At 41.2% G+C, this 14,486-nt stretch overlaps 1 protein-coding gene across 6 annotated transcripts in view; it reads left to right on the top strand.

Moving 5' to 3' along the window:
• The window catches only part of dnah7 (dynein, axonemal, heavy chain 7), a 94,588-nt gene continuing 80,102 nt past the window's right edge, over window positions 1-14,486 (top strand). For 5 of the 6 annotated variants that reach the window (XM_061691494.1, XM_061691490.1, XM_061691489.1 and 2 more), the window contains exons 1-14: window positions 1-214; window positions 794-884; window positions 972-1,119; window positions 1,413-1,473; window positions 3,712-3,892; window positions 5,347-5,419; window positions 5,500-5,625; window positions 5,699-5,818; window positions 8,520-8,703; window positions 8,788-8,967; window positions 9,658-9,927; window positions 11,993-12,120; window positions 12,995-13,073; window positions 14,106-14,330. In XM_061691494.1, coding sequence (XP_061547478.1) covers window positions 815-884; window positions 972-1,119; window positions 1,413-1,473; window positions 3,712-3,892; window positions 5,347-5,419; window positions 5,500-5,625; window positions 5,699-5,818; window positions 8,520-8,703; window positions 8,788-8,967; window positions 9,658-9,927; window positions 11,993-12,120; window positions 12,995-13,073; window positions 14,106-14,330 — 1,845 coding nt within the window. In that variant the 5' untranslated portion in view covers window positions 1-214; window positions 794-814. Of the gene's footprint in view, window positions 215-793; window positions 885-971; window positions 1,120-1,412; window positions 1,474-3,711; window positions 3,893-5,346; window positions 5,420-5,499; window positions 5,626-5,687; window positions 5,819-8,519; window positions 8,704-8,787; window positions 8,968-9,657; window positions 9,928-11,992; window positions 12,121-12,994; window positions 13,074-14,105; window positions 14,331-14,486 lie in introns of those variants that run through there. The other variant, XM_061691493.1, reaches the window with a different exon arrangement.

The raw sequence follows: 14,486 nt of genomic DNA, 5'->3' as shown, positions 1-14,486 counted from the left end.
GTTTTGTGTTTCTTTTACATATATAGCCACTGTAAACGTGTCCACATATGAATAGTTTGTTGACTTCCGCGTGTCTGTGGTGGACCAGATTTGGCTTGTTGCTACCTGTGGCGCATTCAGGTGCTTCTCGAATAGTTGGCTGCGGAGATAACCCAGCATAATATAAGCACTTGACACTTTTGTTTTGCAACGTGGATGTGTTGTCTTCAGACTGGTAAGTATTTTAAGCGGTGTTGAGATTTTTTCTGGCTACCATAGTAACTGGGTTGTGTCGTTTTATTTGCTGGCTGGGCTAATTCATCGTCCTCTTAAGACAAAGAGATTCGTCTCATCATCTATCATCTCATCTTTGTTTCTAAATCTTTATAGAGCAAAGGCACACATTTTCTGTCAGAAAAATATCACATCACCGAACAAAAATGTCACCAAAAAAATGGAAATAATAAAAACAAATTATATTGAAATAATGATGACAGTGGGGGCTGTTGAAGAGCATTTACAAAGATACGTTGTTTGTGGTCAAATGATTTTAGATCACATCTGCCTTCGAAATGGCAGACATAATGTTTCTGTAGACTTTCGAGTTAATTCTTTGCTGCTGCCATCATGATGTTCAAGTCCAGGTAAAGTGATGTTCACACGGACGATGTAGTACGTTTGGAATACCCCTTTCTCACTTTTGTCTCATCAGTCCGTAAAACAATTTCTCCTAGAATTTTTTGAGGCTGGTCTCTGTACATCTTTAACAACATGGCCTTCCTAGCGCATAAGATGTTATTTTCACTTTCCAAAGGTCCACCAAAAGGAGCTGTGGATGGAATCGAGACCTTCGTTTTCACCATGGCTGCAGCTCAAGTCGAGCTCTGTTGGAACAGATGGAGAAAGTTAGTTCAAAGTTCAAAAGATTTAGGGTTAGCTCTGATGTGACTGTGATTAATTAATTATTTATTCCATTTTTTTTTTTTGGGTAGTGTGTGTCGAAGTCATGAGCGGAGAAGCGGACGTCGTACCAAGTATGGGAAGATGTCCGAATCTCACGAAAAGACCCTCAAACAACGACCGCATGCTCCCGATTAAAAAACGCCGGAGCCTACGGAAAAGTCTGGTGAAATATATATGGTAAGTTGCGGCCTGTTTCTTACTGCTTGTATGATTTATTTATTATTATATCATTTCTGTCAAACGTAAGTACAGTCAGATGTCAGAGGATGCTGCCAAAGCCCTGTTTAATAGGAAAGTAGTACATTGGTGTCCAGGAACTATGTTGAACTGAGAAACTGATGTGCGTGTTGGGGAGGAGCTAAGCTTAGCCTGGGTTGTCAGTGAAAGTTACGGAGAGTCTTTGACACGTGTGCAGGTACACTTTGGTTGCATTCTTTCAAATTTACATTTATAATTGTATTTATTTTTAGCCAGGAGCAACAGCAGCAGGCTGAAGAGGATGACGACCCTTCAAATAGTGATTTTGAAAAGGTGGCACTCACGCACGCAAGCAGGCTCTCTCTCTCGCTCACACACACACACACACACACACACACACACGCACGCACACGCACTCACACACAGAGACACACACCACACTGGATCCGTTTAGGCTGTATATGCACTGCAGTTTTGATCATTTTGACGACGTTAAGCTCACATTGACAATTGGATTTGCACCCAGCTATCAAACTCCAGGCCCGGGGGCCAGATTTGTCCCACCACATCATTTTTTGTGGCCCGTGAAAGCAAATTATTTGTTTTCAACTTCCATGATTCTTACTGGAATCTCTACCAAAATTTCAATTTGTCATATGTAAGAAATAAAGAGATATTTCAAGCATTTCTTTGTACGAAACCCCTTTTTGCAGTAACTCGATCAATAGTTGAACAAACTTCTGATTTCAAAACTAGTCATCCATCAATTTGTTGTATATATGTGATAATATAATTAGACGATTAAACATTTACATGGTTTCACAGTCATAATGGCCCTTGAAACCGTAACCACAATGTGGCCAAGACAACAATTAGTTTGACACCCCAGCTTTCGACCTTCCTTTTAGGGATACAGTCGTCTCTCGCATGTCTCGATACACTTTTCGCGGTCTCACTGTTTCGCAGACATTCGAATCGCACATTTCTAATTTTATATTGCAGGTTTTTCTCTATCATGGGATTTTGCGGTGATAATTTTTCCATCCAGAAAAATCACATTGTCTGATTTTTAAAGAATTTATTATCAAATTATGGTGGAAATTAAGTATTTGGTCAATAACAAAAGTTCATCCCAATACTTTGTTATATACCCTTTGTTGACAATGACAGGTCAAACGTTTTCTGTAAGTCTTCACAGGGTTTCCACACACTGTTGCTGATATTTTGGCCCATTCCTCCATGCAGATCTCCTCTTGAGCGGTGATGTTTTGGGGCTGTCGCTGGGCAACACATACTTTCAACAACCTCCAAAGATTTTCTATGGGGTTGAGATCTGGAGACTGGCTAGGCCACTCCAGGACCTTGAAATGCTTCTTACGAAGCCACTCCTTCATTGCCCGGGCGGTGTGTTTGGGATCACTGTCATGCTGAAAGACCCAGCCACGTTTCATCTTCAATGCCCTTCCAGTTGAAAAGAGGTTTTCGCTCAAAATCTCACGATACATGGCCCCATTCACTTCTTTCCTTTACACGGATCAGTCATCCCTTTGCAGAAAAACTGCTCCTAAGCATGATGTTTCCACTCCCATGCTTCACAGTAGTATGGTGTTCTTTGGACGCAACTCAGCGTTCCTTCCGCAAACACGACAAGTTGAGTTTTTACCAAAAAGTTCTATTTTGGTTTCATCTGACCATATGACATTCTCCCAATCCTTTTCTGGATCATCCAAATGCTCTCTTGCAAACTTCAGACAGACCTGAATATGTACTGGCTTAAGCAGGGGGACACGTCTGGCACAGCAGGAGTTGAGTCCCTGACGGCGTAGTGTTACTGATGGTAGCCTTTTCTACATTGGTTCCAGCTCTCTGCAGGTCATTCACGAGGTCGCCCCGTGTGGTTCTGTGATTTTTGATCTCATTTTGAACCCACGGGGTGAGATCTTGCGTGGAGCCCCAGATCACGGGAGATTATCAGTGGTCTTGTATGACGTCCATTTTCTAATAATTGCTCCCACAGTTGATTTCTTCACACCAAGCTGCTAACCTATTGCAGATTCAGTCTTCCCAGCCTGGTGCAGGTCTACAATTTTGTTTCTCGTGTCATTTGACAGCTGTTTGTTCTTGGCCATAGTGGAGTTTGGAGTGTGACTGTTTTAGGTTGTGGACAGTTATCTTTTATACTGATACCGAGTTCAAACAGGTGCCATTAATACAGGTAACCAGTGGAGGACAGAGGAGCCTCTTAAAGAAGAAGTTACAGGTCTGTGAGAGCCAGAAACCTTGCTTGGTTGTAGGTGACCAAATACTTATTTTTCCACCATAACTTTCTAATAAATTCTTTAAAAATCATAATTTTCTAATAAATTCTTTAAAAATCAGACAGTATGATTTTCTGGATTTTTTCTTTCTCATTTTGTCTCTCATAGGGGAGGTATACCTATGATGAAAATTACAAGCCTCTCTCATCTTTTTAAGTGGGAGAACTTGCACAATTGGTGGCTGACTAAATACTTTTTATTTCCCCTGCTCGTATTATCCTAACAACAGGTTATTTCTAATGTTCTGCCGCAGAAATATTACCATTACATTCAAAATGGCATCAACCTGGAGCATCTCACTCCTCTGCAAGACTCGTGGGTGAAGAATATCATGGGGAAGGTGCCAGGTCACCTGAAGAGCCAGAACGAAACACTAAACGTGCTGCTCGATGAAGTCAAGGAGGACTACTTGCTCAGCATCAAGACTTCAATCTGTAATTACTCTCTCCCTCTTATGGTCTTTCTTATCCTCTTCCTGTTCAATTTTGATTTTGGATGCTTGACACTTTTGTGCGTCCTCTTACGATAGATATTTCCACCCAATTTCGATGGGTGAAACTCAGTCAATCGATCGATGAATCAATCAATCAATCAGTCAGTCAGCCAGTCTATCAGTCAGTCAAACAAAACTTTATTTATACAGTACTTTTCATGCATGGGTTAGTTGGTGAGTTTTCCGGTGTGTAGCCCCCCCAACAGACAAATTCTGGAATAAGACTAAACAGCGATTCCAATAGGGCCCTTAAAAACACAGGGTTTGTTCTTTTTTTAATCACAAAAATCTGGCATTTTACCAGGGTGTTTGTGTCCTGGCGGCACAACTGCCTAGCAGTTCTGAGGACCGGGGTTCAAATCCCGGCCCCGCCTGTGTGGAATTTGCATGTTCTCCCCGTGCCTGGGTGGGTTTTTTCCGGGCACTCCGGTTTCCTCCCACATCCCAAAACATGCATGGTAGGTTAATTGAAGACTCTAAATTGCCCATAGGTGTGGATGTGAGTGCGAATGGTTGTTTGTTTATATGTGCCCTGCGATTGGCTGGTGACCAGATCAAGGTGTACCCCGTCTCTCATTAGCTAAGCGGTACAGAAAATGAATGGATGGATGTTTGTGTCCCCTGTACAAGTGGTTCTCAAACTGGGGCCTGAGAACAATAGTGTTTTTTTTTAAAAAAAACAAAAGGCCATTATTTAAGTCCATCCATTTTCTATCCCAGCTAGAAAATGGATGGACTTCGGGGAGAGGCACGGTACACCTTGAACTGGTCCCCAGCCAATCACAGGGCCCAATATTAAAAAAATAAAAACAATTTAAAAATAAATTTTTAGAACAAAAGGTGTATATTTTGGAGAATATAGTCCTATTTCCTTTTAAAGTCAATTGAAGGTGTCTTTTTCCAAAATAAAAAGTGCAATATCATGAAAATAAAGTTATATTTTTTAAATTAACCTGTAAAGTATGACTCTCTTTCCCTGCTAAACTTTGACTTTAATATTATTTTACTACGACTTTATCATGGGGAAAAAAAAAATATATATATATGTCTAATTCCGTTCTTGTAAGACTGGTATTTTATCCGGAGACAATACATCCTTCCTCTAGTAAAGGTTACAACTCTTTTTTTTTTCTTGAAAAAAATACTGTTAATCTCATGACATCAGTATTTATTTAATCACTATGACCCCCCCACCCCCCTGGAAAAATAGGCAAGATTTTAATTCCTGTGGCATTTAGGGGTACAGATGATAGTTATGTTGAATTGGTGTTAGGATCATGAGGGCTGTCCCTGGAAACATTTCTCTCTTGGACCCAGTCCCTGGACCCAAAATGTTCAAGAAACCCTACTCTGTACCACAGTGCATGTAATCTCATCCATAGTCCCTTATTGCAGTGAAATACACCTTCTGTGATCCTGTGGAAACAGACGAGGACTCTGTGAAAGATCTTCCTCTTCACAGACTTGAGTACATTTGTCTTATCTTCCATTTTGAGATTGTTGTCGATTGAAATGAATCTAATTTAATCCATTCTTTGTTAATCTCAGGTTGATGCGGGTGCCGAAAGCATGGAAAGATTCCTTTTTGTTTTCGCAAAAGAGGATGAACAACTGGCTGCACTCTTTCAACACCACCATGCAGCAGGTGCTTAACCTGTGGAATACTACTTACAGGTATGTATTCTCCAAATACGCCATTTATTACTTGAATTAGAATCCTGCATCATAAAATGAAGTCTTCTCACAGAGATTTGCGTCTGATCGATACCGCCGAACTCCGGAGCAGAACCGAGTCCATGGAGTTGTCGGCATTTCAGCAAAATGCCAATGGTCAGATTGGCAACGTCAGAGGAACCCTTCTCAACAAGTGAGCAAGACAATAAAAACTAGAGAATGCAATTTGTGTAGAAATTGCGTGTGATTGCTGAAGGGCTGCTGTTGAACTGAAATGCTGTGAAATCTGGAACCTCAGTAAACAAACCTATTCGAACGGAGTCTCGAAACAAATTAAGTCCCAGAACCGACCTATATTTCGTACTCCATCCACATTTCTCGACCAATTCAAACCATTCCAACTTCAAGTGTCACATTCTGTATTTCATCATTTCAACAATTAAATGAAGTTCCCCCCCCTCCCCCCTCCCCCATCTTCATAGAGATAAAAAACAAGATAAACATAACTTAGTCCTGGAGCTGGCGCAAATTAATTCAGTTTCTATTCATTTCAATGGGAAACATTGTTTTGGTTCGTGTACAGTCTCAGAATGAATTAAGCGCGTAAACCAAGGTTTCCCTATATTTACAGTGCTACCAGAGTATTCACACCCCTTCACTTTTTTCACATTTTGCTATGTTACAGACTTTTTCTAAAGCTGATTTGAGCATAGTTCTCTTTGGAAAAAAAATCTACTTAAAATATGCCATAATGACAAAGTAAAAATATATTTTCAGACAGTTGTGCAAATTTATTACAAATGTAAACATTTAAACATAATAGGTACATAAGTACTTTTCACACCCTTGGCTTAATATTTTGTTGAAGCACCTTTGGCAGCAATCACAGCCTCAAATCTTCTTGTGTATGTCTGTACGAGCTCGGCACACCTGTTTTTGGGCATTTTCTCCCATTCTTCTCTGAAGATCCTCTCAAGGTAAGCCAGGTTGGATGGGCTGCGTCGGTGGACAGCCATTTAGTTTGGTCTTTCCAGAGGTGTTCGATTGGATTCAAGTCCAGGCTCTGGCTGGGCCACTCAAGGACATTTAGAGGCTGCTCCTGAAGCCACTCCTTTGTTATCTTGGCTTTGTGCTTTGAGTCTTCATCGTGTTGGAATATGAATTGACGCCCTAGTCTGAGTTCCAGAGCACTCTGGAGCAAGTTCTCTCGAATAATTTCTCTATATTTGGCAGCTGTCATTTTACCCTGTATGTGGAGTAGTTGTGCAGTTCCTGCAGCAGAAAAACAGACCCAAAACATGATGCTGCCACCACCATGCTTCACAGTAGTGATGGTGTTAGCCAGGTGATGAGCAGTGCTTCTTCTTCTCCAGATATGACGCTTGCAATGCAGGACAACAAGTTCTATTTTGGTTTCATCAGACCAGAGAATTTTGTTTCCGCAGGTCGGAGAATCCTTAAGGTGCCTTTTGGCAAACTCTAAGCGGGCTTCCATGTGCCTGTTAGTGAGAAGTGGTTTCCGTCTGGCCACTCTACCATAAAGGACTGATTGGTGGAGTGCGTTAACAATGGTTGACCTTATGGATAGTTCTCCTATCTCCGCAAGGGAACACTGGAACTCCGCCATAGTGACCATAGGGTTCTTGTTTCCCTCTTTGACCAAGGCCCTTCTTCCCTGGTTATTCAACTTGGTGGGACCTCCAGATCTAGGAAGGGTCCTGGTGGTTCCAAACTTCTTCCATTTCCGAATAATTGAGACCACATTGCATTTCGGAACCTTCAGTGCTGCTGAAATTCTTTTGCATGCTTCTCCAGATTTGTGCCTTCACACAGTCTGGTCTCGGAGGTCTGCAGACAATTCCTTAGACTTCATGACTTGGTTTCTGCTCTGATATGCACTGCCAACTATGAGACGTTATCTAGACAGGTGTGTGCCATTCCAAATGATGTTCAATCAACTTAATTTACCACAGGTGGATTCCATTCAAGTTGTAGAAGCATCTGAAGGATGATCAGTGAAAATCAGATGCACATGACCTTAAGTTTGAGTGTCATAGCAAAGGGTGTGAATACTTACGTACCTATTATGTTTGAATGTTTAAATTTTTTATATATTTACGCAAATGTCTGAAAATATGTTTTTACTTTGTCATTATGGGATATTTTATGTTGATTTTGAAGAAGAAGAAAGAAAACTATACTCAAATCAGCTTTAGAATAAGTCTGTGACAGCAAAATGTGGAAAAGTTGAAGGGGTGTAAATAATTTCTGGTGGCACTGTACCTCCTCCTTCCACATTTCTCGACCGATTTCAAATCATTCAGTCTTAAAATGTTCAGTTCATTCAGGACTTTTCTGGAACTATTTGTCACATTCCCAAAATCATCACATTTTCACAATGAAATTCCCAAATTAACTAATTCACTATCAGCTGAGTTCCCCATATTGGCAGCGGTTTTAGAGCATTTTGACTGATTTTTCAAGACCCTCAGAGTGTGAAAATATAAGCACTGAATGTAACAAAAGAGTAGATTCTCCTGTTTCACTAGAAAAAGTTGTTTCTAGCTTTTTTGATCTTTTGTAATCAGCAGTACAAGATGGGTTGGTTTCCCTAAAAACACGGGTTCTGACCAAAAATCTGAGAAACTGAGCTTTTTATGAAAGGAAACATGTCGATGATGCTAATGTTTTTTGCTTTTTGTGACACCTTAAACTATAAAACAACAAAAACAAGACCGAGAAAGGGCTTTTGATGGCAAAATAATGTAATCACTTCGATGCAGTATTTTAGTTCAGCGTTAGCACTTTTCAGTCTACATATGTTATATACAACATATATAATGTACTTGTTGGTTAACTACAGATGTAGTACTAGCTGTCATTTGCTGACGTAGATGGCTTCCTGAAATACACAACATTTACTACCACGGGAGTCGGCGTAAACTGGTGCCCACTCAAAGCCAGATGGAAAAGCTGCAGTCTTTCTTTAACTGCACCGCTACACTGATGGGCATCCAGCTGCAGAACCTGGTTTTAGACTCCATGAGTGACTACACCAGGTTAATTTGTCCCAGTCCGGTACGGACAAAAAATAATCTTCGTTATTATAACCGTTAGACGACACCCTCTTGCTGTTGTTCTTGATTGAATCTCTTATATCAGGACTCGGAGACAGCCTTTGGGCACTCGGGGTTTGTGCTGTTTCTGATTCTGGAGGATCGGGAAATCACATTGGAGCCAGACCTCAAATCCTTTGAGGACATTCTGCTTAATATATACGAGTTCATGCTCAGATCCGTCACAATGTTGCCACGCGTGGAAACCAAACTCTATGCAGAATGGGTAAGTGACTGTGTTTCTTCTGTTCATTTCTTTTCAGTGTCAACAGTCTTGATTCAACAAAAATTCTCATGGATGTTTCACTAAGGGTCATACAAATATAAAAATACAAATTCCGAAAAATACATATACAAGTTCCTAAGGGGTGCTACTGAATGACTTTTCATTATCACTACAATACACGTGCTTGCAAAAATTGGTGTAAACAACATGAAAACCAGAGCGCAGAAAATGTTTTTGTGTTTTTTTTGCCTACAGCATTTAATGTGGGCGGAGCAGGACATCAAAGTCTGACTCAGTAGTACCCCTAGGAAAGTAAAAAAAGTAAAAAAAAAAAAATAAATTACCCCCCGATCACTGATCGACAGATTTTTGTGTGGACTTGTCTATCATAACATTATGCATGAAAAGTCTCAAGGACCCATGCACGAAATTGAACAGGAAGTCACCCATTTTGGTTTGAAACAGCCATTATTTAGATGAATTCTACTATGCTACTGCGGCCCCTGGAAAGTTTAAAAAACTTCGACACCACCCATTGACGCAACATTGAGCGGATGTGTCTATTATAACAGGGCGCAGGAAAATGTCTCAAGGACGCATGCCCTAAATTGTACAGGAACTTGGTTTTGGTTTGAAGCAGACATTTAAAAACTGCTACTCGATTGCAATCCTATTTTATTCTTCTCCCAGTCGAGTAGCTCCGGGGAGACTCTCAAACCGGTGATCCTACCAGAGATCATTCAGGCCCAGCAGGAGGAGGTTCACAGGGTGATTCACACAGAGTACGTGAAGCCCACGGCCTACATCCACGAGTACGACAAGTACACCACGCTGGTGAACAAGGAGGCAGAGGAGGCCATGGAACGTTTCCTGGGCGAGGAGCACACCTTCCAGGAGCTCATGAATGAGGTGATCAACTACCAGCAGCTGATCGACCAGATCCAATACACCTCGCGCAAGGTACGGTCAAATATGGTAATGACTGAGTCATCACTGTTAATGATTTTTTTTTAATAAGTACAATGATACCACGACTTACGAGTGCACCAACTTAGGTGGTTTTCGAGATACTTTACAGTACGAGCCGTCACTCTGAAAATGTTTGACTTGAGTCAAGGTTCTCTAAAAATATTTTTTTTTGTTATTTCAATTCGATTTAGATTTTATTTTTCATAGTAGCTATTTTTGTGTTGAGTAATACTAGGGTTGAGTTCTTTATCACCAAGACATTAAAAATATAAAGAAACAATGGTCTGATTTAGTCTGATTGATGGCCAATCGAATCTGCAACAGCCTATCATGGCTTGACTGAAAATAATGTTAGTTGTGCAGGCCTATGTGACGAATATGTCAATGTTAGCGTGCAAAAGTCACATATCTTTTTCAAAGTGAGTCTGCGAGTTTCCTCTACCACTAGGTTATATATTTGTGTGGCATTGTGTAATGGCGTGAGATGTCTGCAAAGTACGTACGTATTTGTAAATAACTATAGCCGAACAAGTACGCTGCGGTAAACTGAACAATAGAATTTTATGGCTGCAACACGTTCCAAAAAAGCTTGGGACAGGTGGAAGAAAAAGACTGAGAAAGCTGAGGAATGCTCATCATAATGCGCCACACATTTTCAATGGGAGACAGGTCTGGACAGGCCAGTCTAGTACCAGCACTCTTTTACTACAAAGCCACGCTGTTGTAACACGTACAGAATGTGGTTTGGCATTGTCTTGCTGAAATAAGCAGGGGCGTCCATGAAAAAGGCGTTGCTTGGATGGCAGCAGATGTTTCTCCAAAACCTGTTTGTACCTTTCAGCATTAATGGTGTATGTGTAAGTTACCCATGCCATTGGCACTAACACAGCCCCATAGGATCGTCAAAAAGGTATTGTCTGTAGGGTAATAATAATAATTGGGCCCCTATGCATTTCATGTACCCCCTTAAAGGTCCTGTATTTTAGCTATTTAGACCTCCATAGAGTGACTCACTAACATGGACTTAGTATTACAGTGTCATTTTAGTTTCAATGAACACCCTTTTTTGTCATACTACTACTGTTTGACCCAGTTTTGTATCTGCTTTGTCCATATTTGGCTAAGACCGCCCCCTTTTCTCTGATTGGTTGCCTCCATGTAGAAGACCCACTTGTGAGAGCACACGTGTTTGTTATGTTGACAATGCTGGCTCGAAAGTGGAGAGGTAGGTGGAAAACTTCGCTAGTGACTTACATATGCTCGAGAAATTCGGATGACCTGATTTCAGGCCTCTCGGCAGAAAAACATGAATCTCAGGAATGTGTAGACGATTCTAATTCATATTTCACATGTTTATTGAGGCACCATAGAGAGAATAGTACATCCAAAATAATAGAAAAATTTGCTTTGGCAAAATACGGGACCTTATCTCGGGAGGGGTCTAGGTTTACAAACACATTTTTCGGACAAATGTTGAGTTCCCGCACGAGGCTTCGTTACACCTTCATGGAACGCTCACTTTGTTTTGCTTTTTTTTGTAAATTGATAAGTTATGTAAATTTGCCCTTAGTGTGGCTCCCAAAAAAGTGAAAACTGAAGTGATTGTGCTATTAAAAAAACAGATTTTTTTGTAATGTAACTCTCGCTAAAGAAAATCATAAAGCTTGCCTGCTGCAGCAGCTGTTGTGCACGGTGGAGGGGAGAGAGTGGAGCGGGCTACGGGAAAAGATAGATGGCACTCTCGGCCACGCCATTTCAAGGCACAAGATACAAAAATACTGCAATGCGGGTGATCTTTGGCTTGATTACACTTCATAAAACCACTTTATTTCTTTGCATTCTCTTTAATTATGTTTTTGCATTTATATTTTTATAAATTATTTTCCGATTCAACAGTTTTTTTTTTTTTTTTTTTTTTTTTTTTTTTTTTACCGCCAGAAGCCGGTGTTTTTTTTCTGTCTTGTAGCCGAGAACAATATGGTTGCGAAAGGCCCTACAAAAATACTTGGTCAGTTTCCACCTTTGCTCATAATGTGGTGCTGATTTGCTGTTTCAGGTGGTCAGTCTTGGCATGTTCGAGGTCCAGTCCCACAAGCTCATTCAGGCCCTGGTGACGCGTGCTAGCGACCTGCAGCAAAAACTGGTTTCGCGGATGCTCCAGGGCCATCAAGACATCAACACGGCGTCAGTCGGTTTGGCAACATTCTATAATGAGAATTGGTTCAGGGGTGGCGGCACGGTCGCCGAGGGGTTAGTTCACGTGGGTTTTCTGCGGGTACTCTGGCTTCGTCCCACATATCCATCCATCCATTTTCCCAACCACTTATCCTCACGAGGGCCGCGGCCGTGCTGGAGCCCATCCCAGCTATCTTCGAGCGAGAGGCGGGGTACACCCGGAACTGGTTGCCAGCCAATCGCAGGGCGGGGCACATAGAAACAATCAACCATTTGCACTCACATTCACACCTACGAGCAATTTTAGAGTCTTCAATCAACCTACCATGCATGTTTTTGGGATGTGGGTGGAAACCGCAGTACCCGGAGAAAACCCACGCAGGCACAGGTAGAACATACAAACTCCACACAGGCGAGGCCGGATTTGAACCCGGGTCCTCAGAACTGGTCCCACGTCAAAAAAATACAAAATGTTAGGTTCATTGAAGACTCTAAATTGTCCATTGGTGTGAATGTGAGTCACGGTTGGTCTATTTGTGCCCTGTAATTGAAGGCGACTAGTCCAGGGTGTACCCCACTTCTCTCACCAAAAGTCATGTTAAGATAATTTAAGACTCTAAATTGTCCTTAACTTTGAATGTGAGTGTGAATGATTGTTTGTTTGTTTGTTGTACCCTGCAATTGGCCGCAACCAGTCCAGGTTGTACCCCGCCTTTCGCCCAAAGTCAGCTGGGATAGCCTCCAACTCACCTGTGACCCTAATGAGCACAAATGCAATAGAAAACAGATGGATGGATGAACTGTTTCCTAAAAAAATATGAGATAATAATTTTAAAAAAGAAAAGGAAGTTTGACCAAATACTGAATATGTTTTCCTCCAAAGGCTATGCAATGAATTTGAAAAGATTGCAGAGAGGGCACTGAGCACGCCACCTGACACGCAGTCACTGATGGAGTTGAAGGTATCTACGCCGAAATACCCTACGCCTTAAGGTTATAAATGATCATAAATTGCTAAGACATAATGTTAGTTTCTCATAATCAAGAGTCACATTTTTGGGGGCCTCAACATGTCTGAAAACTCTTGATTTATACAAACAGATGTATCATGGGGGAAATGTATGTAGAAATAAATGTGTTTTATGGGTCTGGAACACAAAACCAGTTTCAATTCAAAATTGGGCAGACATGTTTGTCGTAACTGGATGCACAAAAAAGTCTGAAGATCCGATACATGAAATTGAACAGGAAGTCAGTCATTTTGGTGTGAAAAAGGCATCTCGGGTAAATTCCAGGCCTTGGGCTTTGTTAAAAAGTTTGACCAAAAAAAAACTGCCCCTGACACCAGTTTCACTGATTGATATGACATTGTGTGGACATGTCTATCATAACAGGATACATGAAAAAGTCTCAATCTATACATGAACTTGAAAAAGAAGTTTGTGATTTTGGGTTAAAGCAATCATTTTGAGTGGCTTCCAAGGCTCGTTAACAAATAACTTTTATTAACAACAAAAATGAGCTCCTGACACCAGAGTTAACAATAGCCATGAAAGACGGTGGACATTTCTATCATAACAGAACCCACAAAAAGGTCTTAAGGAACCATGTCCACCATGGTAGAAAGTTATTTTTTTCTTTTTTTTTTAAACTCAGCCCCTAACACCTATTTCACTCATCAATACGAAATTGGGCAGACAAATCTATCATGTCAGGATGCACAACAAAAGTGTCAAGGACAAGTGCCTGAAAATTAACAGGAACTTAGCTGTTTTGGGCAAATTCCAGACCTTGCAGTTTGAGAAACTCCTATCAGGGAATTTTCCCAAATAAATAAGCGGTATCGAAAATGATGGCTGGAATATCCTAGACAGAATGGCGACACTGAATTGAGAAGGATTTTAGCCTACGCCGTCTCACGAGGTTGGACCATAGCGTCAAAGTTTGATGTGTGTCTGTGTGTGAATATCGACCAATGTTTTTCCCCCTTCCAGGCCTTTGTGAATAAAGTGAAGACCACCGATCTCCCGGCGCTGGAGCAGAGGTTGGCAAATTCCAACATGCAGTTGTGCTCCCTGATCGACTTTGTCTCACTCTCACCGGCTGACATGGAGCTCAACAGAAAGACCATCCAGTGGCTCAGACGTCTGCCCAACATCTTTGAGGAACACGATCAGATCGTCTTGGAAAAAACAACGCAATATCAAAATAGCCTTAAGGTTTTTTCTCTGTTTTGTTTGCGAAAACGTTTGACTGTAAATGACTCCAAGCAAAATGTATAATCTAAAAGAGATTTGTACTCAAGGGACTAGGATTCGATTTTTTAACCGGCGAGATGGGCCAGATCAGATTTTTTAACCGGCGAGATGGGCCAG

Source organism: Phycodurus eques, chromosome 12 (assembly GCF_024500275.1).
Source record: "Phycodurus eques isolate BA_2022a chromosome 12, UOR_Pequ_1.1, whole genome shotgun sequence".
In the NCBI taxonomy this organism is placed as follows: domain Eukaryota; kingdom Metazoa; phylum Chordata; class Actinopteri; order Syngnathiformes; family Syngnathidae; genus Phycodurus; species Phycodurus eques.
Note: the sequence above shows the minus strand (reverse complement) of the source record. Positions and strands in the feature narration are given on the sequence as shown.